A 14,379-nucleotide genomic window follows, 5' to 3' on the forward strand; every position below is an offset into this window, starting at 1 on the left:
TTTTTTATTAATTTAATTTAATTTTTTTATTAAACATTAACTTACTCATTAACTAAACTAACTTACCATAACCTAGGATGAACCTAACCAGACGACTAAAGCTAACAAACCCTAATCTAATTTAACCTAACCTATTATAACTTAACTGGAAACCTAGCTAAGAGTCCCTAATCTAACTGACAACAAGGCTAACCAAATTTAGACTGAAAAAGAAGACAGAAAATAAGAATTAAAATACAAAGTTGAAAGGCAGCAGTAAGAGCAATAGTGACATTCATTACTGAAAGATTTCAGTTATGAAAAAAGAAAAGTGGAGATGTGTGTAACTAATAAAAGCCTAAAGCCATGGTCACACCATGCGATTTCCAGCTGTGCAGGCGACTGCAACTGCAACAAGCACAAGTCGCGCACATCTTCTCTTGGTCACACATTGTTTGCTGGTGTTGCAACTAGGAAACACATGACCCTATAATAAACCAATAAAATTACAGTAGCTTGTTTTTGACTGCTTTTATGCATTTACCAACATTTTACATTCTACTTCAGAGTATTTATGGAATTTTAGCCACTTTTCTTATTAAAATGGCAAGCAATTTGTTTTCTGCAATGAATAAAAGAAAAAAGGGCAATCATTTTGATAGCACTGGCAAGAATACATGAAGAGATAAAACCTTTCATAAAATGAAAAATTAAAATCCCACGGGTATTCGTTAGCCTGAATTAGCTCGCTCAATCTTAACTCTGTAAAAGTATCAATCCTCTTACTTTTCGTCTTGATGAACTATTTTCAATGTTGCCACCATATGATGTGGCACAAAGGCATTTGCTTATTGGATGCACGTTTGCAATCGGCACGAGTAGAACAAACTTTTTGTTTCTGGTTGCAGTCATGCTGGTTTTCGGGGGGTTTACTAGTTAACGAGAACAGTTGTCATGGTTGCAGTTGCCTGTGTGGCTGTAATTTGCAAGGTGTGACCACGGCTTAACAGATTAATCATAGTAATTATATCTTAGATTATTATCTTTACTGTTATCATTTTTACTGTTTATAAATTATTAGTGTGTTCAAGCATAAACTCGCAGAATGCTAAAGTTTGTATTACTTTAATAACATAGTATGTAATTAAATCATTCCTATCTTCAGGTACTCACCTACTTACAAACTTTCAGACTTGCGAACAGTTTGACTGTACATCTAAAATTTAAATTTCACTGACTTCAATGCCACCTAATGAACTTGCCATTCATGGGGTGGCATTGAAGTCAGTCTGTGGCCAATAATAAATAATAAATTTTTAATAAACAATTAACATTGGCTTATTACTATTGTATATTGTCATTTTTTGTTTTTGTGTGAATTCTGAGATTCTATTCCTGCTCATAAAGTGGCATTTAAGTTGGTAACATTAGAGTAATGGCATTTTTTTGCTATTGTTTGCAATTTTTATAAATTTTTATAATTAGTGCTTCAAAAATGCATTCCTAAATATAATAGCAAATCTAGTAATGGAGATAAATGCAAGAAGTGTTGATCTATTACCATGGAAACTAAACTGGATGTTATAATATTAAGGGTATTAGGTGAAAAAAAAACTGCATTTGAAACACCTACTAAGTGGTAGCAAGTGGATAAATGAGTGTAATGTTTTTTATTAAATACATTAAAGGATCATACACTAACAATAACTGGTTATTCTGTGTACAGATGTTCTGTTTAGGTTAGTTTTAGATTTATGACAAAACCTCAAAAATCTAACCTGTTTTTAATAAGTAGGGGAGCACCTGTATATGAGAATTGCTGTTCAGAGCAAAAAAAATCATTTTAAATAGATATAAATTTTAAAAATAACAAAAATCTGTTTTTAAATTAAATTTTAAATATCTAATACTTCTAAGTTTATCGTTATAAATTTCAACAATATTTTTCATATTAATTTTTCTTAAGTAAAAGTATTATGCAATTTGATAACATATATTTGTTTTTTAAATAATTATCTTAGGATGTGATGGAAGTCCATTATATGTCCTTGCAAATAAACAGGCAGAATCACTTGAAAATTGGTTTGTCTTACATTATCTTATGGTTAGTATTTAAAAATTACTATTTAATGTTAATTGTTTATTTGTATGTGCATGTGCATGCTTATGTGTTAGTTGCAAATGCATTTGCATTGTTCATATTGAAAATTAGAGAAATCTATTAATGCACCAATTCATTGCAGTTCAAAAATAATTATATTTATTTTATTTTTAAACTTTATGGTATATTCATTCTTTAGCAGTTAATAAGTGCTATTAAATTTCAGTTTCATCATATTTTAGAATTAAAATTTTTGTCATATTGTTCATTACACAACTGTCATGTAAAGTTAAAAAGTTTTCTTCTCTTTTTTCAATGCCAATTGTTATATTATGAAAAAGCCACAGGAAAAGTTTTTATTTTTATCTGAAAAATTGAGTTTAAACAATTCATTAAATGATATGTTTAATGCATTTAGACTATATGTATGACATAATAGAATTTAATTCAGATAAGACAAGTTTAAGTCAGAAACTTAGTGTAGTCTTTTAAATTAAAAAAATTTTAATTTAAAAGACTACACTAAGTTTTAATGTGAACAAAATGTACACAGTTGTAACATTTATGAAGTACAGTCGACCCCCCTATAACCCTGTTGATTATTCTGTTTTATATGAATTCCATGTTGTATGAGTCACTTAGGTTTTATAAATACGTGTGCTGGGCTGTGAATGGCTCACGTATTTGTAAAATCTAAGTAACTCTTACAACATGGAATTCATATAGAACAGAATAATCAGCAGTGTTATAGGGGGGTCGACTGTACTTTGTGTAACTATTATCCAATGTAAACGTTTTGTGAAATTTGAGGTATATAATACTAAGGCTTTTTATTCATAATGATTATGGAAAATTAATTTTAGATAAATGAATGTTTATTTAATTTAGAGTCCCTAGAACATGCATAAAGACTTTAATGCAACCTAGTTTTCTGTAAGGTGTAATTATAATTATTTTGAGATTATTAAATTGAGTATTTGTTGTGTTTTGTTAAAAAGTTTGTTTTGAAGAAATTACAACAAATACAAAATACAATAAATTTCTAAAATACAAAAAAACTTAACAAATTATTTATTTAATTAATTTAATTTTTTTATATTTCAGAATAAACTTATTTTTCATAGTTCATTTGTAACTATTTTAGAAAAATAATATAAAAACTGAAATTTAAATTATCTGGAAATTTTTTAAATAAAATTATATTATTATAAAATGTATTTATATTTCAATTATAAAAATTTGTTATTACATTACAGGCAGATAAAAAAGGACCAGATTTTCAGTGTCTTTATAACAACACATTACAATCTATTTCAATATCTTTTACTAGTCTTGAATTGGTTGTGCATTTGGAAGCATTGTTGGCTCTATTGGATTTCAGTAATCATCTCATGGCATCTTTAACAACAAATAATGCTCAAGAGAATGCAAATAAAATCAAACATGAGGAAACAAAATCTGCAATTACTACAGTAGATACTGAATATAAAGATGTGACTCCAGAAAAACGAAAAGGTTACTTTCTCAGAATTTATATAAAGTTAATTTATTTTTTAATTGAAATTAAGAAACTTGTATAGAATAATAATAAAAATATTATAATATATGAGAGGTGCTGAAAAGTTCACAACTTTCCTTAGAAGAAATGCGTTTACAGTTTATCAAATTTCTTCTAAGAAATTGGATGAACTGTGTATAATTTATTTAATAAAATTCCCTCTTTACATACATATTACTGTTCTTTCAATTTTTTTTAATTGTGCAAACATAACCAATCCTCTGCAATCGTAATGACCTTATGATCAGAAGCAAATCTCATCCTTTTCAGGCATTTCTTTGAAGCTCCAAAGAGATTATGATCTGAGGTGAGATAAGCTCTAATAGACTGGATTATCCAACAATTTGAGCACCAAATTCTTGATTATCTGCATGGTTTGGAGAACTGCATGGGTAGAGGTGTAGAACAATCTTGACTGTTTTTCCTCCCATTTTTTTTTAAAAACTTTTCATAATTCATCAGACTATGGATTTCATCTACATTTTCATCTGATGTTACTGAAATGGGCTGTTCAGAGCATTGCTCATCTGTTACTTTGAAGTGGCTAGTTCAAAATGTGCTACCCAAATTAATGTCCAGTTGACCATATTTGTTCCAACGTTTGTTAAAATTTATAGGATAAACTGGCTTTACAACAAATTAATTTAATCAACTAAAATTGCTGAATTTTTCATCGGTTAATTTTACTAATATTTAATAAAGGAAATTTGGTTTTGATAGTTTTAATTTTTTCTATTCTATGTATTAAATGCATAGTGGTTGAAACTATAAAATTTAAATTTTATTAATCAATTCATTAATTAAAAATTAAGTTAAAAATTTATTTTAAATAAATTATTAAATTTACTTTTTATTCTAAATATTATTTAAAAAATAAAAATAATATTAGCATATTAATAATCTCTTCTTTAAAGGAATTTTCTGAAATGCATAAAATACTTTTTTGAAGCAAGGATTTAAAAATTGCTTAAGCATTTTCAGAATAGACAATCATCTAAAAGAAGTAAATGAAACTGACTCCTGAAGATGCTGAAAAGTACTTGAATGATTATGTTTTTGCATTAAAAAATAATTTTATCTCAGACTAATATTGTAGTTTGCCTTGTGGGCACTAAGAGACCTTTTTTCTCTATCCATAATGGGTGTGGCTGGGCTCACAATTGGAGTGACTGGATGGTGAGGGTCAGAGTCCAACATATCCTGGACAAGATCACCCAAGAAAAATTTTCGAGGTTAGATTCAGACTTAAACCCAAGTTTTCAGAATAGCACTGATGTCTTTATCACTTCAGCTACCCAGTTATGATGTTATTCACAGTTATATGACATAATTCTATTAACATTTAATTATTTTGAATAAATGATTGTTATGAATTATCAAAACTGTCATTTATTGATGATGATTATGATTATTAGTGCCTCTTGTTCTGTACTCTACAGTTAAATAGTGATGAATTATTCTATAAATAAATAATCTGTTAGTTATTTATTCTAAACAATATTGTTTTTTTTTTCTAGGGAAAAAATCAAAAAAGGCAATAGAACTAATTGATTTAAAAATAAAAGCTCATTTTTCATCATTTGGATTAACCATCTGTACTATGAAGCATAATTTAACAACAATAACAATTTCAGGTTAGTAATTTTTTTTATGTATTTTAATTTCCTTTTAACAAATTTTTCACATCAAAGATTTATTTAAAGATTTAAAAGTTAAAGTTTAAACTTTAATTTTGATTTTTAAAAATCCATTTTAAATTTATTAGATGTAATAACTGAGGGGATTAATGTTTTTGATGAGTGGTTGGAATGCATGTTTGATTTTAAAATTAGTTGGTGTGGATCTGGAGATGAGATGTTAAAAATGTAAAACATTTTATTGAATTATAACTTAAAATGTGTACTACTGAAAAATATTAGAATTTATATGTTGTATAATGTTTATATGGAAGCTAGTGATGATAATGAATAGATATTGTTATTGATATTTTATATTATAAAATAATGTGAAATATTAGAGTTATCAGGGACTTCTAATTGAATTATTATTTCTTTGCTTTTTTAATATTGTTTGAAATCATTTATGATGATAAACAAATTTATTAAATATACCTTCTACTATTTAAATTTTGAATTTTTTCACAGGCATTGATACTGATGTTGTTTTACAAAAATCGAAGACGTCAGTTAAGACCTGTCTGAAAGAAATTTTAATATATGATTCCATGCCAGATGCAGTTCATAGAAAGGTAAAAAAAATACTTTCATATCATTTTATCTAAAATAAAATATAATAATATGTATATGAATTCTGTACATTGGTATGGTGGACTTAAAACAAAAAATTTTGTTAATAAAAAAAAATTCAATTTGAATTCTGTTGTTAATTTGACAAAACATAAATTCTCTAAAATAAGGAAAGAATAGTTGAAATTTTATGTATGTTCAAATGGAAAAAATATATGATAACTTTTTATAAAATCAAATTTAAATGACATTTTTCAATCGTTTTTATGTATTGACCCCTTTTAATAAAAGTTTTTCCATTTGTCCTTCTCCATATAACTATGAATACATTACATGGAAATTGTAGAAAAAATTATCATAATGTGTTATGACTTTAGAGAAACAGCCACAACAAAAGTTTTGCATCTTGGCTGCTTATAAAGAGCCAAAACTCATTCTGGCAATTTTTAAAATGCAAAAATGCAAACTTTATGTTTGGACTGTCAAAAAATTACCACAATGCTTTCTAGTGTTATCACCATACTATGATTCATCGTGATCATTTCCTGTTCATTTTGTAGTAGTTCAGGATATATGATTAAATATGTAAATTAATTAAGAACAATGGCCAAGCTTAATAATTTTTGCAAGAACTATTAGAACAACAATTAAAATTACAGATGATATCTTTGAACAACATTTGCATTTTCTTTCAATGTAGTACCTCTCACAATTGCAGATTTCAAAGTCCTGCTTAATTCCAGATTATATTGGAGACTGACTGAAGAGATAGTGAACACATCATGTATTCACATCATGTATGAAGTTGATGTCAATAGTTATAAACTTACTGTGAGCACAGAGTCACTCAAGTAGATTTCCTTTTATGCTGAACTGTGATAAATCCCAAAAGTGTTCACTGGTTTGAGGTCAGATCAAAACTGATGTATGACTGAGTTGGCTCTTCTTCTCTTACTGAGGATAAATGTCAGATTGTTGTTGCCTGTGTGATAAAAATATTTCCTGTTGTTTCTGCAACAGTGCATTGGGGTATGTAATAACACTGGAACATTATGATGTAATTTTTTTAACAGTTTCATTACAAATTTCACCTTTTGATCTTTTAAAAATGCTATTGGGTTGTTCGGAAAGTAAGTTCGTTTTTTTTACCACTAAATGGATTAGTCGTATTTTTCCTGCCATTTTTATTCTAAACCATATTATCATTATATATTTTGACAGCTAGCATTTTAAGGCTTATTTGTAAAAAATTTTGTTTGATTTTGTGCAATTGTTTATTTTTTGTGTCTCATCAAATATGGAAGATCGAAAGCAGCATTTTCGACATATTTTGCTCTTTTATTACTAAAAAAATAAAAATGCTGTTCAAGCAAGAAAAAATCGTGTGACATGTATGGTGGAGATGCGTTGACAGAACGACAGTGCCAAAACTGGTTTACAAAATTTCGTTCTTGCAATTTCAGTATTGAAGATGCACCACGTTATGGATGGCCAATTGAAGCCAATGAAAACAAAATAAAAGTACCGATTGAAGCAAACTGTGGAATAACAACACATGAAATCACTAAGAGATTAAATTTGTCAAATTGAACTGTTTATGATTACTTGAAACAAATTGGTTTCGTTTCAAAGCTTCATATACGAGTTCCACATGTTTTTAAGGAAAGATGCTATCTTTGGTGGGATTTTAAGGAATTTTTTTTTTTTTTGGAGCTTTTACCAGACAATTTAACAATTGATTTGAAAGTGTACTGCCATTGAGTAAACAAATTGAGTAATATCATTAAACAGAAAAGGTCGCCAGAATTGATTGACAAAACAGGTGTAGTGTTTTACCACAATAATGTCAAATTTCACACAAGTTTGGTAAGTCATCAGAAACTGTTATAACTTAGATGGGACTTGCTATCACATCGACCATATTCGCCAGATTGAGCACACTCAGATTCTTTCTTGTTCCGGTCTATACAAATTTTTTTTAACTGTAAGACATTTACTTGAAATGACAATGTCAAAAATCACTTGAATCGGTTTTTTGTAAGCAACGATCAAAACTTTAATGAATGTGAAATCGTGCTACTAACAGAAATGATGACAACAAATATTTAACCAAAATAGTCGATAAATAATTCAACAAAATATTTATTTATTATAAAAATATGTTTTTTTTTTCACGGAAAAAAACGAACTTACTTTCTGAACAACCCAATAGAATGTGTCATGGCTCTTTAAGCAGCCAGGATTTGAACTTCCTTGTTGTGGTGTTTTTGTAAAGTCAGTGTGTTCTGGTTGTGTTATTCTGCTCATTGAATATTTTTCATCTTTGGGCCATATATACATACATAAAATTTATAATAATTAATGAATTTTTTGTTTTCAAAGTTTTAACAACTCCCTCTCAAACTTTCATTGGCCTTTAAAGGATCAATATAGACACCATTGGAAAGCCCTGATTTAAAGTATCAAATTGAGATTTAGATTGAGATTTTCTCACAAAATAAATAAGATTGAAAAGTTTGTTTTTAGACTTATTTTATTTCAATATTAAATTGAATGGTGTTTTTAAATACTGCTAAAGAAATTAATAAGATAAAAGTAAAGTCTACATATGCTAAGAATTTAAGGAGTTAAAGTTGTATTTTAAACTTTTTACATTTATTAATTTTTAAGTTTTATCAATAATTCATGGTTTCCTCCTCTTTATTTGATATACAAGAGCTATCACAGTTGTCTTTTGATAAGCTTCACTGAGAAGCTTCCATTTGATCTCTTGTCATCTAGCACAATGATAGTATTTGCATTGATTGGGATTAAGTAATTGAGTAAGAGTAGTTTGAAAGATAGTGTGTGTGTGAATCCCATAACTAATCTACATTAAATTGCTTTTGTTGCTATATTTCTGTAGAATATCTAAGTTTCACTTTTGATTAACTAGTCAATTCTTGATCTTGTATCAGGGGCTTTCTGTGTAAATTTGTGTGTATCCTCTTATTTTGGAAGCTGTTGATTATTTCAAAATCATTGAAAGAAGAAAAAATCAATCAGTTGCTTCTAGAAGCTAATCAGTGAAACAGTTTTTAAGAATTTAAAAATATTTTTTAAATAACAATTGAACATTACTGCATTCTATTGGCATTGTCAGAATAACATGCTAATATCAGCAGTAACTTTGATTCCATACTTATCAAGGAATGATAAGTATGGAATCAAAGAATTCAAGGAATTCAATAAATATGGAAAGAGTTTTGTGAAAGATGTTTTTATGCAATATTCATTCATATTTTTGAAAGAACTATGTTCTTATTTATTAGATAGAATAATTCTTATCTGTTTTAATCAGTATAATTAGAGAAAAAATATCAGCAAACTTTGAGAAAAATAAAAATATACTTTTTGTTATTTAGTGGAGTTTCTACAAGAGATAAAGAAAATTCATAGAAAATGCTCAAAGCATCAAGCTATACAATAAGAATTGAAAATGTTTCTGTTATTTATAAGTTTTCAATAATAAATTTTGGTGATATTGGTTAAGAAGATTAGAAAAGACTAGGAGTTAAAACAAGTAGCACTTCATAATCAAACTTCATGAAATGAAAAACCCTTTGAATCAATAAAGAAATTCAATACTTATGAAATATCATTCTTTGAACAAAATGTAAAGTTAAAATTATAAGTTGGCAATAAAAACTTGATCTTAAAGTAGATTACATACTATAGGAAGTTGATTGAATAAGGAAAAGATTTTCCTAGTCTGGCCAAAGGATCATAAGAAAGGCATAATAATAATAATAATAGATTAAATATATTTTTGTAAGAAATGTATCGCAAAGCAACTTCAGATAAGTAGTTTTTATGGACTTCTGAATAGGTTTTAAAGATGATGATAAGTCATTTTTAGGAATTTAAAAAGCATTTAACTATAAAATGGAAATTAATTTAAGATGATGGTTAAAAACAATCTTTTTTTTTTTGTAAGTTTCTAGTAATTATCTGTGCAAGTTCTTAACTTAGTATTTTAATCATATATATGATTAAATATATATGATATAAATGATATATATACAGGGTGTATCAGAATGACGTTTTAAAAATTTGGGGGATTGTAGAGGATGAAATTTTGAACCTATAAGATTGATATAAGGAACCTATAGCCGGAAATGTGATATAAAGTTTCTACAGCACTTTGCACGTTCTATGCGGTCGGTATGCGCAATGGCATTTCCTCGAGCTTCACCTTAACACAAATGCATATCAGCAGGTTTTCCAGATGTGTAGTTACCCTCCATGATGCCAGAACTTATCCACAGTACGTGAAGCACGATAAGCAGAAAACTGTACACTGACTCAAGTTGACTAGCTGAGTCTTTACAGCACAGCACCAGTGGATGCAAGGGGGGACCTAAAGAACGACAAGCACTAAGTACACAACTTCCTATACACAGGCTCAGTTAGAACACTGTAGTTGCGTGTTTACAGTCTTCCATCCGCAGCAATAGCATTACTTCAATGGACAGAAGGGTAGCTACTAAAGTGAAGGGCGGTCAAGCACTTACTACCGTTGTAGACACTTTAGTTCAAATTTCCGGCTATAGGTTCCTTATATCAAAACTTTCAAAATTTCATCTTCTACAATCCCCCAAATTTTTAAAACATCATTCTGATACACCCTGTATATATATATATATATATATTAGATTATTTAGAAATTTGTGGAAGAAAAATAAGAANAAGTATAAATACAGTAGAGCGTCGTTTATCCGAAAGTCAATTATCCGAAAGAATTCCAGTCGGCAAATTTAAATTTTCGCCAGTGTGGCACTGCAATCTTTGGCTATGTCTTGGGCTACTCAAATATTTTACTTTTTTGATGCTAAATTAACTTCTGAAGTATAATTTTTTATTGTTTTTATATTTTTCAATTTATTGTTTTTATATATTTTTTTTATTTTGTTTGTATAAAATAAAAAAAAAAATTTTTAATGATACAATAGTCTTCTTTAGGCTTAACATCGACGAAAATTCAACGCGAAGCGACATGCAACGGAGAAAAATTTCAACATGGGATAGGTTAATATATTTTTTCGTACATAATCGGTAATCCGAAATATCGATTTTCCAAACAACTCCAGTCCCCAATTGATTCGGATAAACGACGCTCTACTGTATATTCATATAAGAAAATTTTAAAAATTTTTTGGCAACCAAATAGCCTGTAAGGAAAAGTGGTTATGGAATGTATTCTGGAACATGAAAATGAAATAAATGGTGACTGACAGACTGTCTTCAATTTTAATTAGTTAATATGGCAATTACTTATTCGTTCTCTCATTTTTTAATCTTTGAAATTTTTATTTTAGATTATTAATATAAAAAAAGAAACTAATATAAAATTGTTTTGCTTCTAATGTATATTTGTAATATTCATTTGTTGTTTGTTTTGTGAAACTTCAAATTGATTTTAAATAAAACCATTTTATTGATTAGTTGTTAAAGATGATTCTTTGTACTTAACAAAGAAAAGTGAACATCTTTACCTTTTTGTTAACTCCAAGAAAGCAATTATTGTTTTTCTAATTTTTATGGAACTTTACTTATTTTTTGCTTCAAAAAGTTTTGTAATTGACAAAACATTTATTGAGAGAAAATAATTATAATTGTTTATTTCTAGATTCTTTCTGTTGTTGATGAAGAAGTTTTAGATCTTGAAGTTGTTATGTATAACTTTGCAACTGATGATGAAGGATATTTCGATATGTCTACAATGGATATGAAATTGTCAGTATCTTTGGGAAGATTGAAATTCATCTTTATTAATAAATTTATCATGTCTTTGTTGGTATGTTTATAATAATAATGTTTATTAAATGTAGTTTAAACTAAATCTTTGAAACAGATAAATTAATCTTTATTAAAAATAAGCTGCATAAAATGATAGTATATAATTTCATAAACTTAGTTTTATATATAAATTGTTTTTAAACCCAAAATCTTTTTTTAAATCTAAATGCTTGAAGTAAAAAGCTGATTACTTTTTGATGTAATTTATTATTTATTTTAAAATTCAACATTTTAGAAGACTTAACAAAAATGAGAAATGGAACATTCTAATCTTTAGAATTTTATTTCAATATATTTATATTAACTAAAACATTATAAATTTTGTAGATTGATAACTAATAATTTTTGAAATTTAATTGTTTTAAACTTACCAAATTTTCTTCTCATTGGAATACTTATTTATGAAATATATATAAATTGTAAGCTTTTAAGTTTTACTGTCTCTTCTTCAGGAACACACATTTTTTAAATAAAAAATTATTTATTACATGAATAATTTTTTAACATCAATGAATTCCATAATATTAAAAAAATTTTTAATTCCATTATGTGGCTTTATCAAGCAAGTTCAACACTTATATATCACACAATTCTATAACATTTTCAAATAAATGGTTTCTTTTACTAAAATATTTAGATAAGTTGAAGAGTTTGACAAACATTTTTCTTTTATTAGAGTTATTATTCTAAGGTAGATTCAGAAAACTTTTTATATTATCTTGTTTGTAGGACTTGCCTTAGGGAAGTTTATTTCAACTTTTATTTCTTCAGTTTCATTACATTTTTTAAAATATGCAATATTGTCATCATCACAAATTCTTGCACACATTCTGTACATAAGTCAAAATCATAAATTTTTATGATAGATATTTAAACAAATTGGTTATTTACAAAATATGAACAAATTAAAATATAACTTTGTAATAGGCTAAAAAACAATTCAGTAATATTTGGTTTACTTATTGTGTCAATATATATTACTTTTTTGATTGCTTTTATTGCCAACCAAAGTAAATTTATTTCTTATTAATAATTAATTCAAAATAAATGTTAACATTTATTTGAAAACAATGTTGATGTTTGATGTAATATTTACAAGAGTTTCAATTAACATGCATAAGATAAAATATAAGTTATTTATATATTAATGACAATATTTTTAAATTATCATACAAGGCTAAATTAAAGGTCTTTGTTTATAATTATTAGTTATTTTTCTATATATTTATAACCATTTACAGGGTGTTTTAATTTAATGTTCTAATTTAAATCGATTTTATTTATATGTAAATTTTTTTAGTCTTTTGCAGATAATTTTCAAATTGCAAAAGAAAAACTTGCTGAAGCAAGTGTTGCAGCGGCAGAAGTAGCAAAACAAGGAATGGAAATGGCTTATGAAAAGGCAACTAGAATTTCATTAGATGTATGTGTTCAGGCACCTGTTATAGTTATACCTCAGAATTCATTATCAACAAATTCTTTGGTAGTTGATCTTGGCATTATTAAAATTCACAATAAATTTTTATTGGGGGAGAAAAGAAATGAATTAGGAATTCCAGCAATTTTTGAAAAAATGACTGTAGAATTATATGATCTTAAGCTATCAAGGTAATAAATTTTTATATTTTAACAACATAAATATAAAAAAATGCTGACAAGTTTAATTACTTTAGTTGAGTTTAATCATCAGTGATTGATAATACAAATATTCTTAGTTATGTAGTAATATAATAAGATGGAGATTTTGTTTGTTTACTTAAGTATTTTGAATTTATTATAAAATAATTAATTCTTACATAAAGTATTAATAAGAAAAATTATTGGATTGTTATCACTTTCAGTCCTTCTATAATAATTCATATAACAGTTTTATTTTTATATTAGCTGTTACCTGCGACTTTGCCCGCGCGGATTTTGCAAGCGAACACCATTTATATTCAGTATTTCAACAACCATAGTAATTGTTATATAACATCTACTGCTGAGAATCAAACAAACTGTTTTCAATTTGATCAACTTTCTGGAACGTTTACAATCATTCTATAATTGAACCAATATGCAATAACAAATTTGAATTTAAAACAGTTCAAACATTTGGTTAAAAAATCAAAATATATAAAAATATTTATAACAATGTCTGAAATGTTGTCAATTTAATACACCTAAGCACTCAATGAAGACTAAATGTTGTTGAAAACAAAAAATCACATCTAAAATAATACAGTAGAAGCCATTTTTCTGGTAAGCTTTAATGCTCTCTCTCTCCCCCTTGCGGTGAAATTTCGAAAAATCCCTTCTTAGTGTGCATTCGCATGGAATAGCCTACTAAATTGCAGTTAAAAACAAAAAATTGCATCTAAAATAGTACAGTAGAAGCCTTTTTTCTGGTTAAGCCTCTCCCCTGCGGGGGAATTTCGAAAAATTCCTTCTTAGTGTGCGTTTTCATGATGTAAGTGGGCACTCTATGTAACTGTGATAAGGTCCATTACTCGTCCAGATTAAGAAATACATAGATATCTGTTAAGGCCTCAATGTATTATATTATTTAGATAAGGCTATCCAGCTTCATCTATTACATTTAGGAGCATAAACATTACATTTTATTAATTTAATTTGTTATTTTTTAAGTATATAATCCAATTACACTATATCAAATT

The 14,379-nt window shown here is 27.2% G+C and overlaps 1 protein-coding gene across 1 annotated transcript in view; it reads left to right on the forward strand.

The window, feature by feature from the left end:
• Nucleotides 1-14,379, forward strand: part of LOC111622618 (vacuolar protein sorting-associated protein 13-like) — a 435,263-nt gene that overhangs the window by 175,127 nt on the left and 245,757 nt on the right. Inside the window, exons 26-31 of the mRNA XM_023365028.1 lie at nt 2,001-2,083; nt 3,337-3,595; nt 5,156-5,272; nt 5,783-5,886; nt 11,553-11,720; nt 13,023-13,330. Coding sequence (XP_023220796.1) covers nt 2,001-2,083; nt 3,337-3,595; nt 5,156-5,272; nt 5,783-5,886; nt 11,553-11,720; nt 13,023-13,330 — 1,039 coding nt within the window. The remainder of the gene's footprint in view (nt 1-2,000; nt 2,084-3,336; nt 3,596-5,155; nt 5,273-5,782; nt 5,887-11,552; nt 11,721-13,022; nt 13,331-14,379) is intronic.

Source organism: Centruroides sculpturatus, unplaced genomic scaffold, assembly GCF_000671375.1.
Source record: "Centruroides sculpturatus isolate CEXI.00-Female unplaced genomic scaffold, Cexi_2.0 scaffold106, whole genome shotgun sequence".
Taxonomy (NCBI): Eukaryota; Metazoa; Arthropoda; class Arachnida; order Scorpiones; family Buthidae; genus Centruroides; species Centruroides sculpturatus.